The sequence below is a fragment of the Dipodomys merriami genome, unplaced genomic scaffold, assembly GCF_024711535.1.
Source record: "Dipodomys merriami isolate MVZ:Mamm:240054 unplaced genomic scaffold, mDipMer1.0.p SCAF_5, whole genome shotgun sequence".
Taxonomy (NCBI): Eukaryota; Metazoa; Chordata; class Mammalia; order Rodentia; family Heteromyidae; genus Dipodomys; species Dipodomys merriami.
The window spans coordinates 11,657,978-11,682,318 of NW_027206068.1; the positions used below are offsets into that span (position 1 = coordinate 11,657,978).

General features: G+C 45.4%; 1 protein-coding gene across 5 annotated transcripts in view; it reads left to right on the top strand.

Moving 5' to 3' along the window:
• Window positions 1-1,481: 1,481 nt before the first annotated feature.
• Gsdme (gasdermin E) overlaps window positions 1,482-24,341 on the top strand; it is a 54,470-nt gene continuing 31,610 nt past the window's right edge. The window contains exons 1-5 of one of the 5 annotated variants that reach the window (XM_069996076.1): window positions 2,208-2,248; window positions 3,725-3,831; window positions 5,365-5,594; window positions 7,689-7,748; window positions 8,704-8,896. In XM_069996076.1, the coding sequence (XP_069852177.1) occupies window positions 5,384-5,594; window positions 7,689-7,748; window positions 8,704-8,896 (464 nt within the window). In that variant the 5' untranslated portion in view covers window positions 2,208-2,248; window positions 3,725-3,831; window positions 5,365-5,383. Of the gene's footprint in view, window positions 1,557-2,207; window positions 2,249-2,850; window positions 3,317-3,724; window positions 3,832-5,364; window positions 5,595-7,688; window positions 7,749-8,703; window positions 8,897-24,341 lie in introns of those variants that run through there. The other 4 variants (XM_069996077.1, XM_069996078.1, XM_069996079.1 and 1 more) reach the window with 4 other exon arrangements.

Genomic DNA, 24,341 nt, shown 5'->3' on the forward strand with positions numbered 1-24,341 from the left:
TGTGCTCTTCAGCTCAAGACGAGTGCTCTACTGATTGAGCCACAGCACCCTTTCTGGTTTTCTAGTGGTTTACTGGAGATAAGAGTCTCACAGACTTTCCTGCCCAGGCTGGCTTTGAACCTCAATCCTCAGATCTCAGCCTCCTGAGTAGGTAGGATTACAGGCATGAGCCACAGGCGCCAGCTTGCTTTTTCTTTAAATACCGAATCACTTTGGCAAAACCAGCAACCATTTGTTTACCTACTTATCCAACATCCATTAATTTTCACCGATCTTGTAGAAGAGTAAGCCTCACAATCTGGTTGAAGAAACAAGAGGGCTCATTCCTAAATGTTTTTTAAAAATAAATGCCATGCAGTAAGTTCTAAGTTTGTAGTAGTAAGCAAAGTAGACAAAAGTTGTTGTCTTTAGTGAGCTGACATTACAAGTAGGATAATGCATGAAATTAGTAAGAAGAACATCTAGCTGATGGAAGAGCAAAGGAGAAACGGTAAAGCAGGGAAGAAACTAGGGTTGTTGTGGGTGGGAGCTTTAATTTTGGGCCTTGGGGTAAGGTTTTATTGAGACTGCAATTTAGATGCCCCCACAAAGCACATACTGTCACGTGTCTTTGTGGGTCTTGTTTTCTCCTTACCAGGTTTGAAAGCAGCCACAAAACTCCACTGCTGGTACTGGGACTTGAACTCAGTGCCTGGGAGCTATTCTTTAGCTTTTTTTGCTCGTGTGTAGGCTCTACCACTTGAGCCACACCTCTTCTTCCAGGTTTTTGTTTTGTTTGTGCCCATGAGAGATAAGAGTGTCACAGACTTTTCTGCCCAGGCTGGCTTCAAACCTCCTACCTCAGATCTCAGCCTCCTTGGTAGCTAGCTGGGATTACAGGTGTGAACCACTGGCACCACGCATCTCTTTACTACTTGAAAGTATGGGGAGAGAAGAAACTTTATTTTTGGTTCTTCAATGGGAAGAGAAAAAAAGCGACCTACAAATATTGACTGAAAAGATAATAATCAAGCCTTGAGCACCGGCTAAATTCCCGTTTCACCTGGTGTTTACCAGCACCTAATACTTGTAGGAGGCCAGGCTTCGACGTCGCACGTAAATCCAGCTGTTTCCAGGCTGGGGCACGGTGGCCTCCCGAGGCCGGGGTGGACAGTGAAGGCACGGTGCGAGTTCACACCCCAAAGTTGGGGGGGGGCGCGGGGAGAAGCGTCTTTGGACTTTAGGACGCGGTGCTGACTTTTCCTCCCACCCCAGCACTACTCCCTGGCTCCGGGTGTCACGGGAAGGAGCAGACAGAGGTCTCTCCGGGGCGATCGCGCCCCCAGTGTCCCACCCGGCTCTCCACGATCGCCGTCCACGCCTCCTTCCTCGGCCGCCAGGGGCCACTCAGCCCCGCCTCCGCGCGAAGCCAGGAGGCGGAGGCGGCGACCGAGCAAAGGTCCTGCGGCCGCTCCCTCCCTCCGCGCGCGCCCATCGCCCGGGCCCCGCGGGCTCGTCCGGCTGCCCTGTGCGTGAGCGCGCGGCGGCGGGGACCCGGCGGCGGCGGCGGCGCGCGGGTAAGTGCGCGGGGGCGCGGGCTCCGCTCCGGCTCCTCCCCTCCCGCGTCGAGCCGCGGGGTGCCGGCTCTCCGGGACCCCCGCCCCTCCCGCATCAGCGCGCCCCCACCCCGACCCTCACCCCGCCGCCTTCCACGGTGGGGCCAGCGCGCCCGGGCCTCGCGCCCCCCACCCTGGCGCCGCCCGGGCCCCGCTCGCTCCTTCTTTGTCTTCGGTGGGGTGGGCGCGGGGCCGTGCGCCTCGGGAAGGAGGCCGGGGCCGCCGCGCGGGGGGCGGAGGCCGGGCCCGGGGTGCCCCGAGGGCTGGGCGAGGGAGCGGGCCTCCCCCCGGGGCCTCCCCGACCCCGTGCTCGGGGGAGCGGCGTCCCGTCCTCACCTGCGCGGGGAAGGCCTCGGGGTCGCGCTGCCGAAGCATTCGCTGTGGCGTGGGAAACGCCATTCATTCATTCATTCGTTCGTTCACCGGAGGGGTGAACCGGACCCCGCCAGGGTCGGCCGGGAGAGGCCGCGGGACGCCGGGGAGGAAGCGGCCGGGGCAGGGGAGGGTGCCCGGACCCCAGGCCCGCGTGCGCTCCGGAGACCGCGGCGTCGGGCGGGTGGACGCGGCTGAGCCTCGGCCGGGACCGCGAGCGGAGGCCGGCCTGCGGGGTGGCCTGCGGGGCCGCCGGCGGGGCTCAGCGGGAAGATGTCGAGGTGGGGTTTTCTCCCATCCGTGCTTTTTTTAACCGTCGGGGGTCCGAGGCCCCCTGTTCTCGAGCCGGCCAGGCCTTCTGTGGCCGCTTGATTTCCCAGAAGCCTCTGGTGCCTCTCTGCTCAAGCTGATGTGTGTGACCATTCTTTATTTCGTGTGTGCGTGTGCGTGTGTGTGTGTGTGTGTGTGTGTGTGTGTGTGTGTGTGTGTGCGTGTGTGCTGGCGGGGAGGGGTGGCGGGCTTGACCTCCATGCCTCTCGCTTTCCCATGGCTTTTCCCCCCCAAGGCTGGTGCTGGCTGCTGGAACCACACCTCTTCGAGCTTGTTTTACTTCAAGAGATGGCAGAGTATCCTGAAGTTGTGTTCTCATTAAGGTTCAGGCTGGGCGCCAGTGGCTCACACCTGTAATCTTAGCTACTCAGGAGGCTGAGATCTGAGAACTGTGGTTCTTAAGCCAGTTCCAGCAAGAAAGTCTGTGAGACGATCTCCAATTCCTCTCTCTCTCTCTCTCTCTCTCTCTCTCTCTCTCTCTCTCACACACACACACACACACACCCACACACACGTACACACACAGCTGGAAGTGGAGCTTTTGGCCCAAGTGGTAGAGTGCTAGCCTTAAAAAAAACTAGGTTCTGGGCTGCAGCTATCAGAAAATATAAAAGGATGGCACTTCTGTGTTAATAGACTGAATTTCACTTTGTGATTTAGGAAATGAAAAAGACTTTAAACTGTGTTGAACTTGTTAGGAATGACACCGGCACACGTGTCTAACACTTGTGCATTTCTGCTGGGAGCCTACAAGTGATGTTTTTATGGCAATGACTTGTTTCCACCATAACTGGGTAATGTTCTTTCAACCACACTTATCTTACACAATGAATCACATGTTCAAATTTCGAAAGAAAAAGCAGACTGGAGATGAGCAGAGTAGGGCAGTCCCACTCTGGAATCAGAACCTCCAGAAGAATCTTGAGGGGAGGATCCATTCTTGTAAAGTTCAAGGCCTTCCAGTTTTACCTGGAAGGCCACCAGTTGGCATTGCTACGCCTTCCAGGGAAGGTTCCCAGGTGACTTGGGGGGGGGGGAGGGCTAAAGGGAGCAGGCATTGCTCTGGTTTGAATGATGTTAGAAAGAGGAAGAGATTCTATGATTGTGGGTCTTCATCCATCTTGTTAAAGGAGAGAAGGTCACAATGAAGCCGCAGCTGTGGGTGGTCAAGAAGCGGCAGTGGGTCACTGCTGACTGGAGGGAGGTGGCTGTTGGTCATTTTTGTGGTTTGGATAATGTCTGTGTTTGGTCTGTGGCCAGACGTGAGAGGGAGTGTTCTTGTTTCATGTTGATGGCCAGCGTCACTTTGTATTCAGCAGAAGAATGGCAGGCCTGCTCCTGGTTGCTTCTAACTAAGGCTGCGATGATGGCCTGGCTCCCGCTTCTCTTCTTTCCTGATCTCAGCCACATTCCTATTGTCTTTGAAGGTCACATCTGTAACATGTGGACAATATGTGCCTCCCAGAGCTGGAAAGATTATGTGAGGAAACCTGTACAAAATGTGCACTCAGCCCAGCGCCTGACACACAGCAGGGTAGGGTGGTCCCTGATCTTTGTCAGGTGTGTTTGATGTTGAGGTTGAGGCAAGAGGATCTTGAGCGATAAAGCCCAATCCTGTCTCAAAAAAAAGAAAAAAAAAAGCAAGACTGTCTCAAAAAAGGGGGGCAGTAAAGAAGGAGCAGGAAGAAGAGTTTCTGCCTATCAAGTTTGAGCCCTGAGTTCAAACCCTGGCACTACCAAAAAGGGAGGGGGGCTTATTCTTTCTGGGAATATATAGCTCCAGGGTCAGGAAGCTACTTTATAGTAATATAAGAAAAAGTACTGTAGAGTTAGGTAAGGCAAGTGTTTTTTGATACTGAAGAAAAGATTCATGTTGAAGAAACTGAACTGAACAGCTAAAATGCAAGACTCATCCGGGTTTAATTTTTATTTTTTGGTGCTTGACCTGGGGCTTGAACTTATGCTCTGGGTGCTGTCCCTGAGCTTCTTTTGCTCAAGGTAAGCACTCAGCCACTTGACCCACAGCTCTTCTTTCAGCTGTTTTGGTGGTTAACTGGAAGTAAGAGTCTCATGGACTTTCCTACCAGGGCTGGCTTTGAACCACGATCCTCTCAGATCTCAGCCTCCTGAGTAGCTGAGGTAACAAGGAGTGAGCCACTGACACCTGGTTTTAATTTTTTTTAATTTGCTTTTTTGTGTAATGGTTTTCCTTATTCTATTTGTGAATGTGGAAGGTGTGTGTATGTATGAATTTATCTGGCTATGTTCAATTTGTGAATTATAGATCTTTATAACTCTTTTTATTGTGAAAATACTGTACAGAGGGGTTACATTTACATGGGCAAGATAATGAGTATAGATCTTTATAACTCTTATCCATGTTTCTACTGGAGTTTGTTTTTTTTTTTTTTGTCCATTGTGGAGCTTGAACTCTGGGGTTGGGTGCTATCCCTCAGCTCTTCAGCTCAAGGCTAGCACTCTACCACTTAAGCCACAGTGCCACTTCAAATTTTTTCTGCTTATGTGGTGCTGAGGAATTGAACCCAGGGCCTCATATATGCGAGGCAAGCACTCTACCACTGAGCCACCTTCCCAGCCCTCTACTGGAGTATTTTAAGTTTGGCTTTTGCAATTTTTTTTTAAAAAATAAACATTTTAGTTTGGGTCATAAGTGTTACAGGTACTTTCACCATTTATTTGCCTCTAGACTGACAAGGTTCAAAAGAGTTGCTTGTGCTTTGGTCTGGATCCTTAATAATTACAATAAACAAAGCTGTCTTGTCTTCCTGGATAGGAACAAATAAAACTTTTTTGTTATTAGTCACTGAGATTTGGGGGGTTGTTGTTTCTGGAATATAATCTAGCCTATCCTGACTGTTATATTCTCTTTCCATATTTCAGTTAGAATTCTTTATCCTTACCTACATTCATTAGCGTTTACTAGAAAGCAGATACTCTTTCATGTGAACTGTTGGGACTAAGGAGTATGATAGTTCTAGAGAAAATATACAAAATAATGGAACTTTGCATTTGTCTTTAGGGTAATCTTAGTTTTCTTTTTTTCTAGATAGTTTGGGGTCTTCAAAATGTTTGCCAAAGCAACAAGGAATTTTCTTAAAGAAGTTGATGATGACGGTAACCTGATTTCAGTATCAAACTTGAATGATTCTGATAAATTACAACTTCTAAGTCTGGTGACTAAAAAGAGGAGATACTGGTGCTGGCAGAGACCCAAGTACCAGTTTCTATCTGTCACCCTGGGAGATGTACTCACAGAAGACCAATCGCTGAGTCCAGGTATGTCCCTTTCTATGTATTCTGTTATCAGCCCCAGAATAGAAGGTGGTTTTTCTAGATATGTGTTGTCTAGAATTGAGGGGAATCTTTTTTTTCTTTCTGTGATATCTTAAGAATATCCTTTCCCACGACGCAAGAATTCTGCAGTCCTGACATTGCACAGTCGTAGCTAAATGAATTAATATAGTTTTTCAGTGTTGTTATAAACATAATCAGTCGTACTCACTGTAGATGGGGAGAGGGTTGGGTGCCATACCCAAAATTTGGTTTAATGTTGGGGCTGATTATGTGTCATAGTGATCAGGAGGGTGTAAGGAGACTCGGCTGCGTTGGTGAGGACACTGGCAGTCAGTGTGGCTAGAAAATCCCTGACTACGGTCAGGATCAGGGGCTGGAGCTCATCCTGGATTCTGTGTCCTGCTAGTGCCAGAGTGGCAATGAGAAATGTCACTGCTTTGTCTGTTGAGCAGATACAAGATGGTCATTTTTGGTTCCTTTTTGCCACTCAGAACATGGCATGTGTCGCCCAAGGGATAGAGAAGGAATAGAGGTTGGTTGTTGGCATTCCATTGATGATAATTGCCTGTTGGTTCCTTCATGACATCTCTTCCATCAGCAGCAATTGATGGCTTGATGCCAAAGTGTACGCAAATGACATCTTTCATGGAAGTGTGTCTAGGGTGGTGTTTGAGTGTACACAGTCTTTTTTTATTTTGTTCTGGTTCTTTAACTCACGGCCTGGGCTCTGTCCCTTAGTTTTTTTTTGCTCAAGGATGATGCTCTATCAATTGACCCACAGTTCCACTGCTGGCCTTTTGCTGGTTAAGTGCGGATATAGTTTCATAGACCTTACTGCCTAGGTTGGTTTGGCTTGGAAAACCATTATCCCAGATCTCAGCCTCCTGAGTAGCTAGGATTACAGGAGTGAGCCACTGACACTTGGCTGATATGAAGACTTGATTGTCCCTATATGCTGCAAGACAAGTTTTGGAAATAGTTCCAAAACAGCAATGGCAGGCCTGAGACCAGAATTGTGTCCTGAAGTAAGAATGTCTGTGATTGCAGTAGTCTTCGGAAGAATCTGGATCTGCTCTGTTTATCAGAAAGGATGCTGGTTTGACACACACCCACTTGTCTTTCAGACTGTGAATTTCACTCTTTGTGTATAGTATCAGCTGGTAACCAGAATCCATCAGGTAGTTACCATTAATTATCTCAGAATGACACATGAAAATCTCAGTTCAGGGAGATGTTATCCAAGGTCTGCCAGGACTGAGGAAGTGGCTCAGAAGTAGACCGCTTGCATTTATAAAACCTGGGCTCAATCCCTAGTGGAAAGAAACCAAAACAAATAAAAAGAATAGTAAAAACCTGGAGTCCTAGGTTGGCAGTTCAAATATGAGGTCATCTGATACTCATCTTGAGGATTCAGACACAAAGGGCAGAGTCTGCAGGCAATCTGATAGCAATCACCTGGATGTGGCCCTGGAGGTCAGTTGGAGGGGTGTGCAGGGTAGACAGTTTGCAGCAGACTTGAGTCAAGCTGGGATGTTAGGTGTTATTCCTTAGTGTGGTGGAGCCAGGAAGAAGGGGAGGGGGTGAAGGTGTGTGTTCTCTGGTGATGACTGAGGGGTTAGGGCATGTCTGCTGACTTTATCAGGAAGGCAGATAAGGAATTACTTAATAAGGATTGAATGACTGACTAGCATTCAGATAGAAGAATGTAAATAGGAGAGGGGAATTACTTGAGTGGAGTTGGTAGCTTGGCCCAAGGGATGGATCTCTAAGACTGGTGGGCAAAATGGCCAAGGACAGTCAGGAAGCTGAACCGCTAAGACCCCTGTCTGGGGTATGTTTTGCTAAACTGTACACATGCTTTTAATGCTGTCTTCTCTATTTATTTGAATTGTAAAACAATAAACCAAAAAGCACCCAGAGTTCCCTAATGAGTTAGAGCAATCAGAATCCATCTGCTCCCTAAAAAAATATTTTCTTATTGTAAAGGTCGTGTACAGAGCCGTTAAAATCACATAAGTCAGGTAAAGAGTATATTTCTTTTTGGACAATGTTACCTCTTCTCTCACTCTTTCCCAGTTTTTCCCTCCTCTCCCTTCCCTACCTACAAGGTGGAGAATTCATTTTCAACAGTGTCCAGTGAGTACCACTGCTACCTTTGTTCACGCTGTCTCTTCATTTCTGTGACCCCCACCCATCCTCCCAAAGACAGATAAATGAACAAACAAGACAAAAAGAAAAAAAATATTGTTTTCATTTCCCAGAATTCACTTGGGTAAATATTGTTTTATATGATTAGAGGCACATAGGCATTGTGCTTTTGTCTGTCTTTCCTTCTTCCTTTTTTTTTTTTTTTGGTTCGGGTCGTGGGGCCTGAACTCTGGGCCTGGGTGCTGTCCCTCAGCTCTTCAGCTCAAGGCTAGTGCTCTACCACTTGAGCCACAGCGCCACTTCCAGCTTTTTTTTCTTTCTGCTTATGTGGTGCTGAGGAATCGAACCCAGGGCCTCAGGCATGCAAGGCAAGCGCTTTACCACTGAGCCACCTTCCCAGCCCCTTCTTTCTTCCTTTCTCTCTTTCTCTCTCCCTTTCTCTCTTTTCTTCCTTCCTTCCTTCCTTCCTTTCTTTCTTTCTTTTCTTTCCTTTTTTCTTTCTTTCTTTCTTTCTTTCTTTCTTTCTTTCTTTCTTTCTTTCTTTCTTCCTTTCTTTCTTTCTTTCTTTCTTTCTTTCTTTCTTTCTTTCTTTCGTGCTGGTACTGGGGTTTGCACTTTGAGCCTGTTACTTAGCATTTTTGCTCAATGAGACTGGCGCTCTACCACTTGAGCCACAGTGCCACTTCTGGGTTTTTGGTGGTTAATTGGAGATAAGAGTCTCAGGACTTTCCTACAGAGATTAGCCTTGTACCTTGGTCCTCAGATCTCAGCCTCCTGAGTTGTTAGGATTACAGCTAGGAGCCCTTGGTGCCGTTTCGGTTTTCTTTGGCTCAGGCAGCAGGGGCTGGGGGTTTCCTCTTGAGTTGTGGGAGTGGGTGGGTGGGCCCAGAAGCCAGGCAGGCTGACACCCAGCTCACCACTTCCTCTTCTCCATCCTTCTCAGTGGTCGTGGAGTCGGACTTTGTGAAATATGAGGGCAAGTTTGAAAACCACGTAAGCGGAGCCATCGAGACGGTTCTGGGGAAAGTGAAGCTGAATGTGGGTGGCAAAAGCCTGGTGGAGAGCCAGTCTTCCTTCGGAACCCTGCGGAAGCAGGAGGTGGACCTGCAGCAGCTCATCAGGGATGCGGTGGACAGGTCAGGACAATTGGGTGTGGTTCCGGGTTGTGGCACGTGTTGCGTGTAAAGGTCATTTGTTTGGACTTTGGTGAAAAGAGTGGACAGGTGCTAACCTTGCCAAGTCAGCACATTTGCTGGGTGCCTATTGTGTGAGGTGTCACAGGAATACTTCTTTATCCTAGAATTTCTTGACTTGTTAACCTGAAGGTGAGGAGCTAGGATGTATTTGAAGAGGATGTTATTTCAGAGGTGTGTGTGTGTGTGTGTGTGTGTGTGTGTGTGTGTGTGTGTGTGTGTGTGTGTGTGTGTGTGTGTGTGTGTGTGTGTGTGTGTGTGTGTGTGTGTGTGTGTGTGTGTGTGTGTGTGTGTGTGTGTGTGTGTGTGTGTGTGTGTGTGTGTGTGTGTGTGTGTCCTGGGGCTTGAACTTAGGGCCTGGTTGCTGACTCTGAGGTGTGTGTGTGTGTGTGTTGGTCCTGGGGCTTGAACTTAGGACCTGGTTGCTGACTCTGAGGTTTTTTTGCTCAAGACTGGTAATCTACCACTTGAGCCACAGCTCTACTTCTGGCTTTCTTTTCTTTTCATTTTTTATTTTTTTTTATTGTGAAAATAGTATACAGAGGGGTTACAGTTACACGAGTAAGGTAATGAGTACATTTCCTATCCAGCATTGTTACTTTCTCCTTTGTTTTTCCCCTACCAACCCTTCTCTCCCCTATTCCCCCCTCTACCTCCAAGTTGTAAAGTTCATTTTTTATATAGTGTCTTGTGCATCTCATTGTTACAATGGGTCAACCTGTTTCCTTTTTTTTCTTTCTTTCTTTCTTTCTTTTTTTTTTTTTTTTTTTTTTTTGCTTATGTGGTGCTGAGGAATCGAACCCAGGCCTCAGGCATGCAAGGCAAGCGCTCTACCACTGAGCCAATATCCCAGCCCCTCAACCTGTATCCTTGTTTCAGCATTTTGTTATTCCCCTTCCCCTTCCCAAATTAGAAAAATGTATATACCAGATGCAGGGCACCCATGTCAAATACAGTGACAACAGGGGTTATACCGTGGGGGAAGAACATACAAGAGAAACAAAAAAAATCACATAGTACATTTTAGATACATTAAAAACAGTAGAAAGAAAAAACAAGTTGTGTTCCTATCTTGGGGTTCATTTCACTTAACATCATCGTATGTGGTCATATGTACGTAGCATTTGACCTTTTCTGCTTGTCCTAGACATATACTAGTTATTGCAAATAAGGGAAACCATGGGACCTAGGTTTCTTTGGGCCTGGCTTACTTCACTTAATATAATTTTTTCCAAGTCGTTCATTTCCTAACAAATTAGGCAATGCCATTCTTTCTGATGGAGGCATAGAGTTCCATTGGTATATATATACCACATTTTCTTGATCCATTCATCTACTGAGGGGCATCTGTGTTGGTTTCATATCTTAGCTATGGTAAATAATGCTGCAATAAACATAAAGTTGTGCTGGTAGCTTTAGTATGGTCTTGTTTGTGATCATTTGGGTAAATGCCCAAAAGTGGGATTGCTGGGTCATAGGGGAGCTTTATGTGGAGTCTTTTGAGGAACCTCCATACTGCTTTCCAAAGTGGTTGAACAAGTTTACAATCCCACCAACAAAAGACCCCGAATAGCAAAAACAATCCTTAGCAGAAAGAACAGTGCTGGAGGAATATCAACACCAAATTTCAAACTCTACTACAAAGCTACAGTAATCAAAACAGCTTGGAACTGGCACAAGAACAGACCTGAAGACCAATGGAATAGAACTGAAGACTCAGAAATGAACCTACAGACCTATAGCCACCTAACCTTTGATAAGGAAGCTAAAAAAATAGAATGGAAGAAAGACAGCCTCTTTAGTAAAAGATGCTGGCAAAATTGGTTAAACACCTGTAGAAAACTAAAGCTGGATCCCCATATATCACCCTGAACCAGAATCAACTCCAAATGGATCAAAGACCTCGAAGTCAAAGCAGACACTCTGAAAACATTACAGGATGGAATAGGAGAAACCCTAGGTCTCCTTGGCACAGGCTGAAATTTTCTTTTCTTTTCTTTTTTTTTTTGGGGGGGGGGTCCGGTTGGGGGCCTGAACTCTGGGCCTGGGCGCTGTCCCTCAGCTCTTAGCTCTTCCAGCTTTTTTCTTTTTTTCCTGCTTATGTGGTGCTGAGGAATCGAACCCAGGGTCTCATGCATGCAAGGCAAGCGCTCTACCACAGAGCCACTTCCCAGCACTGAAATTTTCTTAATAGAGACCTGGAAACACAACAAATCAAAGAAAGGTTGGACAGATGGGATTGCATTTTCTTTGCAATTTATTGGAGATTAGAATCTCATGCACTTTCTTACCCATGCTGTCTTCGTACTGTGATCCTCAGATATCATCCTCCTGTGTAGCTAAGATTATAGGTGTGAGCCACTGGTACCAGCCTGTAAAAACGTATTTTAAAAATCAACATTTAGGAAAGACTTAGAAAAAAATCATATTAAGTGAAGTAAGCCAGACCCCCCAAAAATATAGGTCCCATGTTTTCCCTTATTTGCAATAACTAGTATACATCTAGGATAATCTTTTTTTTTTTTTTTGGTGGTTGTGGGGCCTGAACTCTGGGCCTGGGCGCTGTCCCTCAGCTCTTCAGCTCAAGGCTAGCGCTCTACTGCTTGAGCCACAGTGCCACTTCTGGCTTTTTCTGGTTACGTGGTGCTGAGGAATCGAACCCAGGGCCTCATGTCTGGGAGGCAAGCGCTCTTCCACTGAGCCACCTTCCCAGCCCCATTTAGGATAATCTTATCAGATGAGCAGAAAAGCTCAAAAGCTGTGTACATATGACCATATGAGATGATGCTAAGTGAAATGAGCCCCAAGATATAGACACAAGAGGTTTCATTGTTGTTCTTTTTAATGTATTGTGTGATTTTTTTTTGTTTCTTTTGTATGTTCTTCTCCCTATGTTATATCTCCTGATGTCACTGTATTTGATTTTGGTACTCTGCATATTGTATATACATTTATTTAATTTGGAGGGGGGGAAGGGGAGTAACAAAATGCTGAAACAGGACACAGGATGACCCATTGCAACAATGATACTCACAAGACACCATGTTGGAAATGATCTTTACAACTTTGGGGGTGGGGAGAGGGAAGGGATAGTGGGATAAAAAGGAGGGGGGTAACAATGTCCAACCAGAAATGTAATCATTACCTTACTCATGTAACTATAACCCCTTTGTACAGCATCTTTACAATAAAATAAAATTTAAAAAATAATATAGTTTTAAGATACAATGTTAAGAAATGAACAAAAAGGAACATAGAGCCAGATAAGTTATATTGTAAGCAAAGTTGATAAATAATAAAAAGCTTACCACTTCCTTAAAAAATAAAAAATAGGCCTGGGAAGGTGGCTTAGTGGTAGAGTGCTTGCCTTGCATGCATGAGGCCCTGGGTTCGATTCCTCAGCACCATGTAAGCAGAAAAAGCTGGAAGTGGCTCAAGTGGTAGAGCGCTAGCTTTGAGCTGAAGAGCTGAGGGACGGCACCCAGGCTCAGAGTTCAGGCCCCATGACCGACAAAAAATAAAAAATAATAATAAATCATCATTTATGAAATAACAATAGAGATACTAGCCATAGTGAAGAAAGGTTGCATCTTGATTTTATTTTTATTCTTACTTTTGAGACGGTATCATAGAGTGGCTTGGAATTCGCCTCCTGCCTTAGCCTCCCCAGTGCTAGGATTACAGGTTTATGCTACCATGCCCTGCTCTCTCACACATTCTTTCTCTGTCTAATATCTCCCCTGTCGCCAGTGCTAGGGATGGAACTTAGGGCTACATGGTCACTGACCTATCCCCCTAGCCCTTGCATTTTTTGAATATTAATATCAGCAGCAGGAAACCACTCTAGCAGAACTCCCTCTAGCTCTTTATACTTTCCTAGTAAGGAAGACAGCAAGGGACAGGCTTTAGGGGAAGGGTTGTTTTTCAATATTGACCCCTTGGAAAAACAACATATTCATTCAGCTTTCAGTAAATATTATGTATTCTAGGATAGTTGGTTAATATTTATACCTTAAGTCGATTTATCCACTCACTCACTGGTTTTATTAAATGCCCACTGTGTGCCCATTCTCCATGCTGAGGATGCTATGGTAAGCAGAATGCCATGACTTGTCCCCTAGGTTCTAGTAGGAAGCATGGAAAACACGTAACTAGAGCTGGGTAGCAGTGGCTCACACTTGTGATCCTAGCTTCCTAGGAGACTGAGATCTGAGGATTGTGGTTTGAAGCCAGTCTAGGCAGGAAAGTTGGTGAGACTCATCTCCAGTTAACTACCAAAAAGCTGGAAGTGAAGGTGTGGCTCAAGTGGTAGAATATGAATCTTGAGTGAAAAATCCTGAGTTCAAGCCCCAGTACTGCTAAGTACACACACATACATAAAGATATATATGTGTATATATACATATATATGTGTGTGTATATCCTATCTCTCCTACATCTACTTATATTGTATATATGTGTGTATAGATATAGATATAGATAGATATAGATGTAGGAGGGATAGAATGTGCTAAGATCAGGGCTGTGGTTTTATGTGGTATGGCTAGAGACAGCAGCAGGTGAAGCTGGTTCCAGAACAAGCCCTGGGGGGAGAGGAGAGGACAGGCAACGATGCTGTGGGCAGTGGCCAGGGTCCCTAGAGCCATGGTGATTAAGGAAGGGTAGTGGAACTAGAGTGAGCCAAGTCCCTCAGGACCTCAGAGGCCATTGAAAAGACTCTAACTTTTGCCCAGGGTGAGCTGGGAGCCCCTGGAGGATTCTGAGCAGGAAAGTGACAGGATCATTTAGGCAGCTGGGTTGAAAAGAGACTAGATGGGCAGAAGGCAGGAATCTGACCGAGAAGTTTTGCACTCATCCAATGGAGATGATATTTCAGTTTATACAGTGCCGTATGTGCATTCTCATGAAATTTCATCACCTTTTTTTTTTTTTTTGCAAGATACAAATTTCAATGCAGAATGAAAAGTCACTTGTATTGAAGTATGGGTAGCTGATTTCTTCTTCCAATGTTCTTTGGATTGTATGAAACTTAAAATAGATACTCCTTAAGCAGAATTTTATTTAAAATGAATAAAAGTATCATAGAACATACATATGTGTGGATGGATTGTATGTGTAGAGACTGGGCAGTAGCTTCTGTGGAGTAGGGTTGAAAGCCTCTGGCCGTGTATTTGACTTCTGCTTCCTGGTTCTGGATAGGAACTGTCTGATGGTCAGAGAACTTGAAGGCAGGTAGCAGAGGTGGAAGGCAGTCAGCTGTATGTATGTCTGGTGTTTAGTTCTTTCCTTTAATGCTTGTGAGATTCTAGACAGGTGTTTGTTTATCTGAAATTTAAATGTAACTGGTTGCTCTGAGTTTTCTTTTGATAAATCTTGACATGCTTTGGATTGAGGAAGGGGATCCCAGAAAGCTTGGGGGAGGCCAGGGCTTCTTATTTGCTTCTGCAGTCTTTATGTGGTCTCTTTTTAGCTATATATTGCAGTCTTGTCATTTTTATTTCCAGAAGCTCACAGTTGGGCAATGGCTCTGTAATCACATTTCCTGATCGAGGTTTCAAAACACTCTTCGTGATTCAGGTGTAGAAATTATGGCCAACAGGAAATATGCATGTGCACCCATGTGTCTCTGTGTGTGTGCATGCACATGTGAATGTGTCTGAGTACAGTGGGAAAAAGCAATCTGGAGACAAGAAGCTCTTTACAGTGATGAGGTAGGAAAGGAGCATTCTGGATCACCTACTGTGTGCCAGGCCATTATAATCTTCATGTCATTTCTTCTGGGTACCTGTCCCCTATTACACATGAAGGAATTGAGGTGCAGGAAGGGGAAATAACTTGTTCCCAGGCATAAGGCTCAATTTGGGTATGGGAGATGGGATTCTACCCAGGATTTTCTGGCTTTCAAGCTTCCTGTTCTTTCCTCTAAATCATATTCTGTGAAGGTAAAAGTACTGAAAATGGTAGCACAGACCGCAAAGGCAGAGGCGTGAATTGGAGCTCCCCCTTTTTCCTGGTATGGGGACACCTGCTCAGGGAAGAGTGATGAAATATGCCGCATCCTGAGCAGTGCATGGGAATCGCTGGGCCTGCTCACCCGGATGTGCCCAGATAAAGGGATGGGCTCACCTAGGAAGAGGCATCAGCAATCCTAGTTATTACAGAGGTGATGGGGGATGGGATGGCCTGGGGGGGTGGGGATCAGTGATGGTAGGAGCAGGATACAGAATTAGTGAAATTTAAAAAAATTCAATGGTGCCTTCAAACCTAAGAGGCATCTGTCACGGAATCATTTCTTTCTTGTTAGAGTTCAAGGTGAGCTACAGGAAAAGGTAGGAAGGTTCTACTCTTCCGTTTTCAGGATGGATATCAATAAAGCTATCATTCTTGCTAGCATTCATGCTAGAGCAATAAATTGTTATCTATATGTCCTGTGCCTATCTTTGGACTCTTATAACATCATCTGGATTGATAAGGGGCTGTTGATAGATGTGTCTTTTGGGAGTGGCTATCAATGATGCTTAAGTACTGTATGTTCTCCAAGGCTTATTTGCAAACCAGGCAATTTTATTTTAGGTCATATAGATAAGTTGTCATCTGTGTACAAGTTATTTAAGCCCTCATAAATTAGAGTAAGAAGGCTGGTAGTGTATAACTCAGTCATGCAGTGCTTGTCTAGCAATGCAGGAGGCCTTGGATTTGATCTCCAACATTGTAAAGAAGAAGAAGGAAAAAGATCAGAGTATTAAATGTATTTCCTGTGTCATGTAAACTTACTTTCTTGTGAATTCTCAAAAATAAACTTGAAGAGCTGGGAAGGTAGCTCAGTGGTAGAGCGCTTGCCTTGCATGCCTGAGGCCCTGGGTTCAATTCCTCAGCACCACATAAGCAAAAAGAAAAAAAGCCAGAAGTGGTGCTGTGGCTCAAGTGGTAGAGCCTTGAGCTGAAGAGCCGAGGGACAGTGCCCAGGCCCAGAGTTCAGGTCCCATGACTGGACCAAAAAAAAAAAAACTTGAAAAAATACATGTATATATAAAATATTCCTCTTGAATTATTGAGCATGAAAGCATACCAGGAGAATTAGATTTCTGGAGACATGAAGCTGATTTCTTTGAATGAGCTCACTAGGTTTATCTTAAATGTGTCTGATTCAGACAGATCATCCATCCTAAGATCTATTACATTTCTTTCTTCTTTAAATGAAGAACAACCAATACTGAGAATGGCCTCAGATTCTGTTTTTTGTCCTCACATCCAACTTGATTCTGCCAGGAAATTCCAGCTTTCTTGTCTTGTCCCTCCACCATCAGTTTTCATTTACCACTGCCTTGAGTAAAACAGCCATTCCTGGCCTCATGTCTGACCCCGCTTTATTGCCTTAATCTCCAAGGGTCCAGGGCAACTTTATTTCTGGTAAATAACTTAGGTGGGCTAGGTAAGTCATACCAGGCTTTGGCCTTACTTTCCCCTGTTGTAGGTAAGATATTTGGATTGCATGGTCTTTGACAGGTTCCAGCTTTCTAAGTGTCTGGGAGGGAGCCCTGGCATACAAATGCCAGCTGTTCCCCTTGTTTTCCAGCTGTGGTACCATCTTGGTTTTACAGGCTACTTGGGGATCCATGATGTTGTTATCATAAATATACACTAGATTTCTGTTATTTGCCATATTGAAAAGCACAGTTTACTGAGGCAGATTACATTTATGCAATGTATACTTGTTTGAAGTTTTGTTCTTCATAAAGATTTCAAAATTACATGAAATGGATGTGTTATGAAGCAACGATGTAGCAATAAACCTTCACAAATATTTGAAATACTTTCAGACTCAATGTCATTTACTTTATACACATTTTTAAAAAAGTGCTCTGAGCCTGGTGCCAGTGAGTTACGCCTGTAATCCTAGCTACCCAGGAGGCTGAGATCTGCGGATCGCAGATCAAAGCCAGGCCGTGGCAGGAAAGTCCATGAGACTCTTATTTCCAATTAACCACCAGAAAACTGGAAGTGACACTGTGGCTTATGTGGTAGAGCACTCGCCTTGAGCTGAAGAGCTGAGGGACAGTGCCCAGGCCCAGAGTTCAAGCCCCATCTCTGTGTGTGTGTGTGTGTGTGTGTGCGCGCGCGCGCGCGCGTGTGTGCATGTGTGCGTGTGTGTGTGCGCACAAATGCACACATATGCTCATACCCATCCTGGAGCTGGAACTAAGAGGCTGTTTACTATTCCAGAGCTTCTTTTGCTCAGGGCTAGTGCTCTACCACTTGAGCCACAGCTCTACTTCCAACTCTTTGGTAGTTTATTGAAGATCAGAGTCTCATAGATGTTCCTGCTCATGCTGGCTTTGAACCATGATTCTCTGATCTCAGCCTCTTGAGTAAGCTAGGATTACAGGGGTGAGCCACCAGCACCCAGTAAAAATATTGTTCTTTATTATAACCTTTGTAAAGTGATATAGTAGCACTTGCGAGTACTATTTCAATGTTAATAACTTATTTAGAAGTTTTAAAAGGGGAATGTGAGGACTCATGTTTGTTCTGGAAAAAAAACACACAGCAAAGCTTAAACTACTCTTTTTAAATATTTGTTTTTTGGCAGCCATGGGGTTTGGATTCAAGGCTTGCTACTCAGGCACTCTGCCTCCTGAGTCATTCCTCCAGTCATTTTTTTCCTGTGGTTATTTTTGAGATAGAGCTTTTTGCCTAGGCCAGCTCAGACTCTGATCTTCTTATTTATATACTTGCTACAATAACTGTGATGACAGGCGTGCGTACATACCACATCCTGATTTTGTTGTTGTTGTTGAGATGGAGTTTCATGAACCTTTTTGCTTGTCGTCCTTCTGATGTGAGCCTCCCATTTCATTGGGGTGCCAGACACAGACTATTATACCTAACTATTGGTTGAGATGCAGTTGTACAAACTTTTTGCTGAGGCTGGCCTTAAGGTGTAATTCTCCAGTCTCTACCTCCTGTAAATTGATCTTAGTCTTCATTTGTCTGTAGCCATAGAGGATTTGAAAATCATCTCACTTGTCTTTGTGCTTTAGTCAAGGCTAATCACTGCGTTTGGTAGTTCGTGCCCCTTTCTTCTCTTTGATTTCTTTCTCATTCAGAGAAAGCCTGTAAATATCAAGAATACTCCAGGTGAGGCCCCTGAGGTCGGGGGGGTGAGGCTGGTAGTGCCCCTTGATGTTCTTCTGTTGGTGTTGGTGGTGCAGATAGTTTTAGATTGATTTCAGGGTGGTAAACCTCCGCTTCTCTCTTTCTCTCTTCCTTTCTCCTTTCCTTTCTCCCTTCCTCCCTCCCTCCCTTCCTCCCTTCTTCCCTTCCTCCCTCCCTTCTTCCTTACCTCCTCTGATTCTCTTGGGAGATAAGGTCTTACTTTATAACAAAGCCCATACTGGTCTTGAACTCTTGATCCTTTTACCCCCACTTCCCAAGTGATAATATTATGTGCCCAGTTCAGGTTCTTTTCAAATTATATTAAAAAACACACAATTATAGAAACATAGAAACTTAAAAAAGAACAATATAATTAACACTAACATATTACCTTTCACCCAGTTCAACAAAAGATCTTCATCATCTCTTGCCTTCATGGCTCAGAATTTGGTCAGCAAAATGTGCTTCGTGTTTCTATGGGGATTACACTAGAGAATCTAAACTGGGCCAGTGAATGGCAAGTTCTCATGCTTGTAGCCATGACTAGTGTGACTTCTGGCAGAAGAACAGAGCCTAGTTACCAAGCCTGGGGAAGTTCAGCTCTCCTGGTGGAAGAGGCATGATTAGCATGCACAGGCCAGCAGGAGGCGCAGAGCTTAGCCATGAGGCCATGAGGTGGCCTCTTGTTCCTGTTTCCCATCCTTACAAGGGACAAAGGCAGGGTCATCTCTTGAACTGTAGTATAGAATGGCTGATGATCCCCAGTGAAAGTTGGAGGAGCTCTGGTCCTGATTTATAGCAGCCACCTGTGTTCTTTCCCAAGATGAGGGCAGATCCAGCCATAAAGCTGTGCCCTAGAACAGCCAAGAGGGCACACACCGGCTGTCCTTGGTGTATGTGTTGCACACACACACACACACACACACACACACACACACACACACACAATTGTGCTTTGTACTGTCACTTGGCTTTTTCTCTCAAGGCTGGTACTCTACTACCTGAGCCACATCTCTCGTTCTAATTTTTTTTTTTGCTGGTATATTGGATACAAGAGTCTCACAAACCTCATAATGCCTGGACTGACATTGAACCCTGATCCTCAGATCTCAGCTTATTGAGATGCTGATCATATGATGATTACAGGTATGAGCCATCAGCATGCAGGTGCATTGCACAAGATTCTTTTTTTTTTTTTTTTTGGGTCCGGTTGTGGGGCCTGAACTCAGGGCCTGGGCTCTGTCCCTCAGCTCTTCAGCTTAAGGTGAGCACTCTACCACTTGAGCCACAGCACCACTTCCGGCTTTTTTCTTTTTGCTTATGTGGTGCTGAGGAATCGAACCCAGGGCCTTGAGCATGCAAGGCAAGCGCTCTACCACTGAGCCACCTTCCCAGCCCTGCACAAGATTCTTAAGATGCAAGAAGCCCTTAAAGAGAATGAGTAAGACTTTCTTCAATGGGCCTTATGAAGAACTCAGTTCTGAGGCTTTCATGGCCTGAGCGAATTTACTTTATTTATTTTTAATAAGTTTTTTTTTGTATTGTGAAAATACCATACAGAGGGGTTACAATCACATGAGCAAAGTAATGAGTACGTTTCTTATCAAGCATTGTTGCCTCCTCCTTTGCTTTTCCCCTACCATCCCTTCCCTCCCATCTCCACTACATCCCCTTCCCCCTCAAATTATATCAACATCAAATACAGTGAAAACAGGGGTTATACTGTCAATTGGAGTGAGAGTCTTCTTTTTTGTTGTTGCTGGTTGTGAGGCTTGGACTTGGCCTGAGCGCTGTCCCTCAGCTCTTCAGCTGAAGGCTAGCACTCTACCACTTGAGCTACAGTGCCACTTCCGGTTTTCTGGTGGTTAATTGGAGATAAAAGTCTCACAGCCTTTCCTGCCCAGGCCGGATTTGAACCACAATCCTCAGATCTCAGCCTCCTGAAGTAGCAAGGATTACAGGCATAAGCCACCAGTGCCCAGCACAAATCTATTTTTTAAAATTTTATGTGTATGTGTGATATGTGTATATTAATTTGTGGTGTTAGGGATTGAACCCACACATTTTTGAGTGCTAGGCAAGCACTCTACCACTTGGCCAACCTCTACCCAATCTCCACCCAATCTGTTCTTTCCAATTCTTTCAGGCTGCAGCGTTTCATGTGTGGACACGAATCCATTTATTGCCCTGTTTTTCCAAACTTATTTTGTCTCCTCTTGCTCTTAGCTGTTGGGACTGCAAGCCCCAGAAACTTGACTGACCTCTGAGGTTTCCTCCGGAAGGATAGCACAGCCCACTGTTCACCCCAGGCTGGAGGGTAGGGTAGGTATGCTGGGTAGGCTGGGCTGAGTCAGGAGTTGAAATTCAGGTGAGCCGTTGAATGGGCTTCTCTGGGTGTGTCACAGTGTGTGACACGGAAACTCCAACCATCTCTGAACTTCGCTTCTTCATCTCTCACCCACCACAAGGAGCCATATCTAGAAGGCTAGAGATCAGACATGCATCCCTCCTCCCCTTCTTTCCTGCACCAAGTGTCATACTAGTGGATTGATTTTAAGCTTCCTTTTCTGGTGCTGGTACTAGGGCTTGAACTCAGACTCTCAAGCTCTCCAATAGCTTTTTGCTTCAAAGTGGACACACTACCACTCGGCCATACCTCCACTTCTGGCTTTTTGATGCTTAAATTAGAGAAAATAATCTCACAGACTTTTCTGCCTGAGTTGTCTTCATACCACAATCCTCAAATCCCAGCCTCTTGATTAGCTAGGTGTACATGTGTGAGCCACTGGTTCCTGAAGCTCTTACATATTTGTCCTACACTTTCCTATTGCCTCCAGCCTCATGACCATTTCTTTCACCAACCTTTTGTTATTTGTTCCCTTCTGGCTCCTTCCATCTCATTCTCTACCAGGCATCAGTGGAATCCCATCACTCCTGCTTATGACCACCTGTGCTGTCCCCACCCCAGGACATGTACACAGGCCTCTTCCACAAAGCCTCCTTTCTCCACCTTCTCCTTGCTTCCTCCAGGCAAGTTCCTTGTACTTACTTACTTCAGATCCTGGGATCTGTGGTCTCTAAGTCCTCTCTCTGCCTTGCCTGGCCGATTCTCAATTATGGGTCATGCCTCAGAATTGTAGGTCATTCCCTGATTCCCCCGTTGGGATGCCAATCATGCTGTGGACTCAAGAAGTCTGTTTTTGAGATGTGTGTTGGGGTATGTGTTGGTAGTAGGGCTTGAACTCAAGGCCTGGGCACTATTCCTGAGCTTTTCTTGCTCAAGGCTAGTAGTGCTCTATCACTTAAGCACAGCTCCATGTCTAGGTTTTTGAAGAGGAAAGTTTCATGGACTTTTCTGCTGTGATCCTCAAATCTCAGTTTGAGTAGGTAGGATTACAGGTGTGAGCCACCAGCACCCAGCTGGTGGAGTCTGTTTTAACTGCCTAGTCCTTCGTTTGTATTTCCTTCCTGGAACATATCTCTCTGGTCCACTGTGGGGTCTGGCACAGGGCCTGTAGCGTACTAAGCACTGTTTGGTTGAACGAATAATTGATTTACTCCATTTTTACATCCAAGAAGTCTGAAATGCAGAAATGAATTGACTAAATTCAGCATTTAAGGCCAGGCTCTCAAAACACATGACTTAAAAAAATTTTTTTTTCAGTCCCAGCAGCTGCTAGGCACAGAGCTAGGAAAGAGAAAAAATTTCCAAGATCTGCTCTGTGAAGTCACCTCCCAGTGTCAGCTGCACTTGGGCTAATCATCTTTCAGGCTTGTTGCATCTCATCACCCGCTGGCGTTAATTAGTGACTGAAAGGCTGAGCACCATAATTGCTTAGTCACATTTTCCTTCCTTTCTCCCAGAGTTGTTTCATATGAGGAGGATAAAGGTGCTGGAGATGCGGGTAGATAGAAGTAGAGCAGTCAGTGTGGCAGTGGTGGCCGTGGACTTGTCACCTTGGTAGTCATATACAGTCAGCATTAGGCCCTGATTATTCATCACAGCTGAGCGAGGAGGGGGAGAGAGGGAGGGAGCACTTTTCTTACTATAATAGTACCCTTTTTCTGTGCTGGTACTGGGACTTGAACTCAGAGCCTTGCACTGTTGTTTTTGTACTCAAAGTTGACAGCCTACCACTGAACAACACCTCCACTTCTGGTTCATTGGCGATAAGAGTCTACTTGGGCTGGCTTTGACTCACAACCCTCAGATCGCAGCTCCTGAGTACCTAGGAATATAGGCAATATGAGCCATCAGGTAATCCCTGGTAGACTACCAGGAGAAACTTGAAAGTGAGGCTAGTACTTGATTTTATATGTGTGTGTGTGTGTGTGTGTGTGTGTGTGTGTGTGTGTGTGTGTGTGTGTGTGTGTGTGTGTGTGTGTGTGTTTGTATGTGTGTGTGTATAGAGATATACATAAATGTGTATCTACATATATATGTGTATATAATACATTTTTTCTATCCATACCTATTGATATAGATCAACAAGAGCGAATAACAGAATAAAGTTATAACAGTTTATGTAATTAAAGTTATGTGAACATGGTCTCTGTCGGAATATCTTGTACTGTGCTCACCCTCCTTACAATGATGTATGATGATCGATGTCTGTATGAGATGGAGTGAATGAACACTGTGGACTTAAACCTGATGTGGCTTTGCAGCTTGATACTTGACAGAGTAGATTTGTCTTACTGGAGATCTTGGCAACCTCCCAGGTACTCTTGTTTTTCTGATTGTCAGAAAAAGTTGTTGTTTTTTCCCAAAATTTGAAGCACATTAAGGCTTGTTTTGCCTCTTTTTATTTTTGAACAATGTAGTGGGAAAAAGCAATGATCTAAGCATCAATATATGTGAGCCCTGGTTTGGACTCTGCCACTAATGTACCACAAGATTCTGGGTGACTCTGTATCCATGAGCAGGGATGGGGGATTAGTCCCACATGCTCAGGACAAGCTCCCTCCCATGCAGGCATTACAAGTCAATCTCAGACCTCTTGATTCATATTCCCAGCCTAGACTTAGTCTTAGAATCATTTCTTTGTGACTCAGCAGCACTGTCTGCTGGATTGATCAGAGGATCAATCCTGAGAGGAAACTTGTTCTCCATCTGATAACTAGATAATCCTGGTCTCCAGTGAATAGTACATTCTTGACAACAGATACGTGGAAGCTCCTTCCTCCTGTGTCATGATGGCTGTGGGTTTTGGAGCATCTGGTTAGAGCTCCATGGACAGCTCTGTCTCTGGGACATGTTATTATTACAGGTTGCACATGGGGGATTGTGACTGCTTTAGTCTTGCTCATCCAGATTCTGTAGCACAGAGGCCTCAGTTGTTCATGAGCCGGGGAAGTGAGCATCATTGGGGTTGTTCACAGAAACTGTGCCATCCCCATCTCTTGAGGAGTGGGGTTCCCAGGGAATGCATTTATGCTTTGGAAAAGAAGGCTGCTTCTTGCCTTTGAGACGTTGCCAGGGCTTTGAAGATTTTTGGGTTTCCCCTTGGCAAGTTTACATTTTGGCTTCTTTTTTTGGGGGGGTCGGTCATGGGGCTTGAACTCTGGGCTTGGGCGCTGTCCCTGCACTCTTCAGCTCAAGGTGCCTGGCTGCCTTTTGGTTTTGAGAGCATTGGAAGTGGAGACCATGGAAAGAAAAGACCATGGAAAAGAGCCTGGGAGAGGAGCAGCTTCATTTGGTGTCAGTGCTGAGGAGCTGGTGGAGGCCGTGTCCCAGCCTCCCTTTCTCCTTGGTGGACCCAGGCCAGGGCACAGTCCAGCAGCCCCCTAGAGATGGAGATGAGGGTGGAATTCTTAGTACAGCCAGAAGATGTCAGGGGCTGCTGAATGATCAATCTGAGGCTAGCTGTGTGACTTTAGCTACTGTCATTAATCTCTCTGAGCCTAACCCAAGGTCTCATCAAAATATAGCTGGCTCATCCGCTTGCCCCAGGACCCTGACTCATAGTGAGTGCTGCTTAGAGGGAGATCAGGGGGCTAGGGGCTAGCCCTCTTGAGCCATTCTGAGGATATCCCCCAAGTTTCCATTGCCCTCAGAGGAGCATCTAGACTTCTCCTTGGGTTTCTTGGAGCCAGACAGGAGGTGGAAGGAAGGATTTCTTCCAGAGATTGTTTGAAGAAAGTCAAATGATTTGTTTTCCTCTGTCCCCATGAGGTCTCTCCCCAGGAAAGATAATAATGACATCTGTCCAGCATCTGGCTTCCAAAGGGT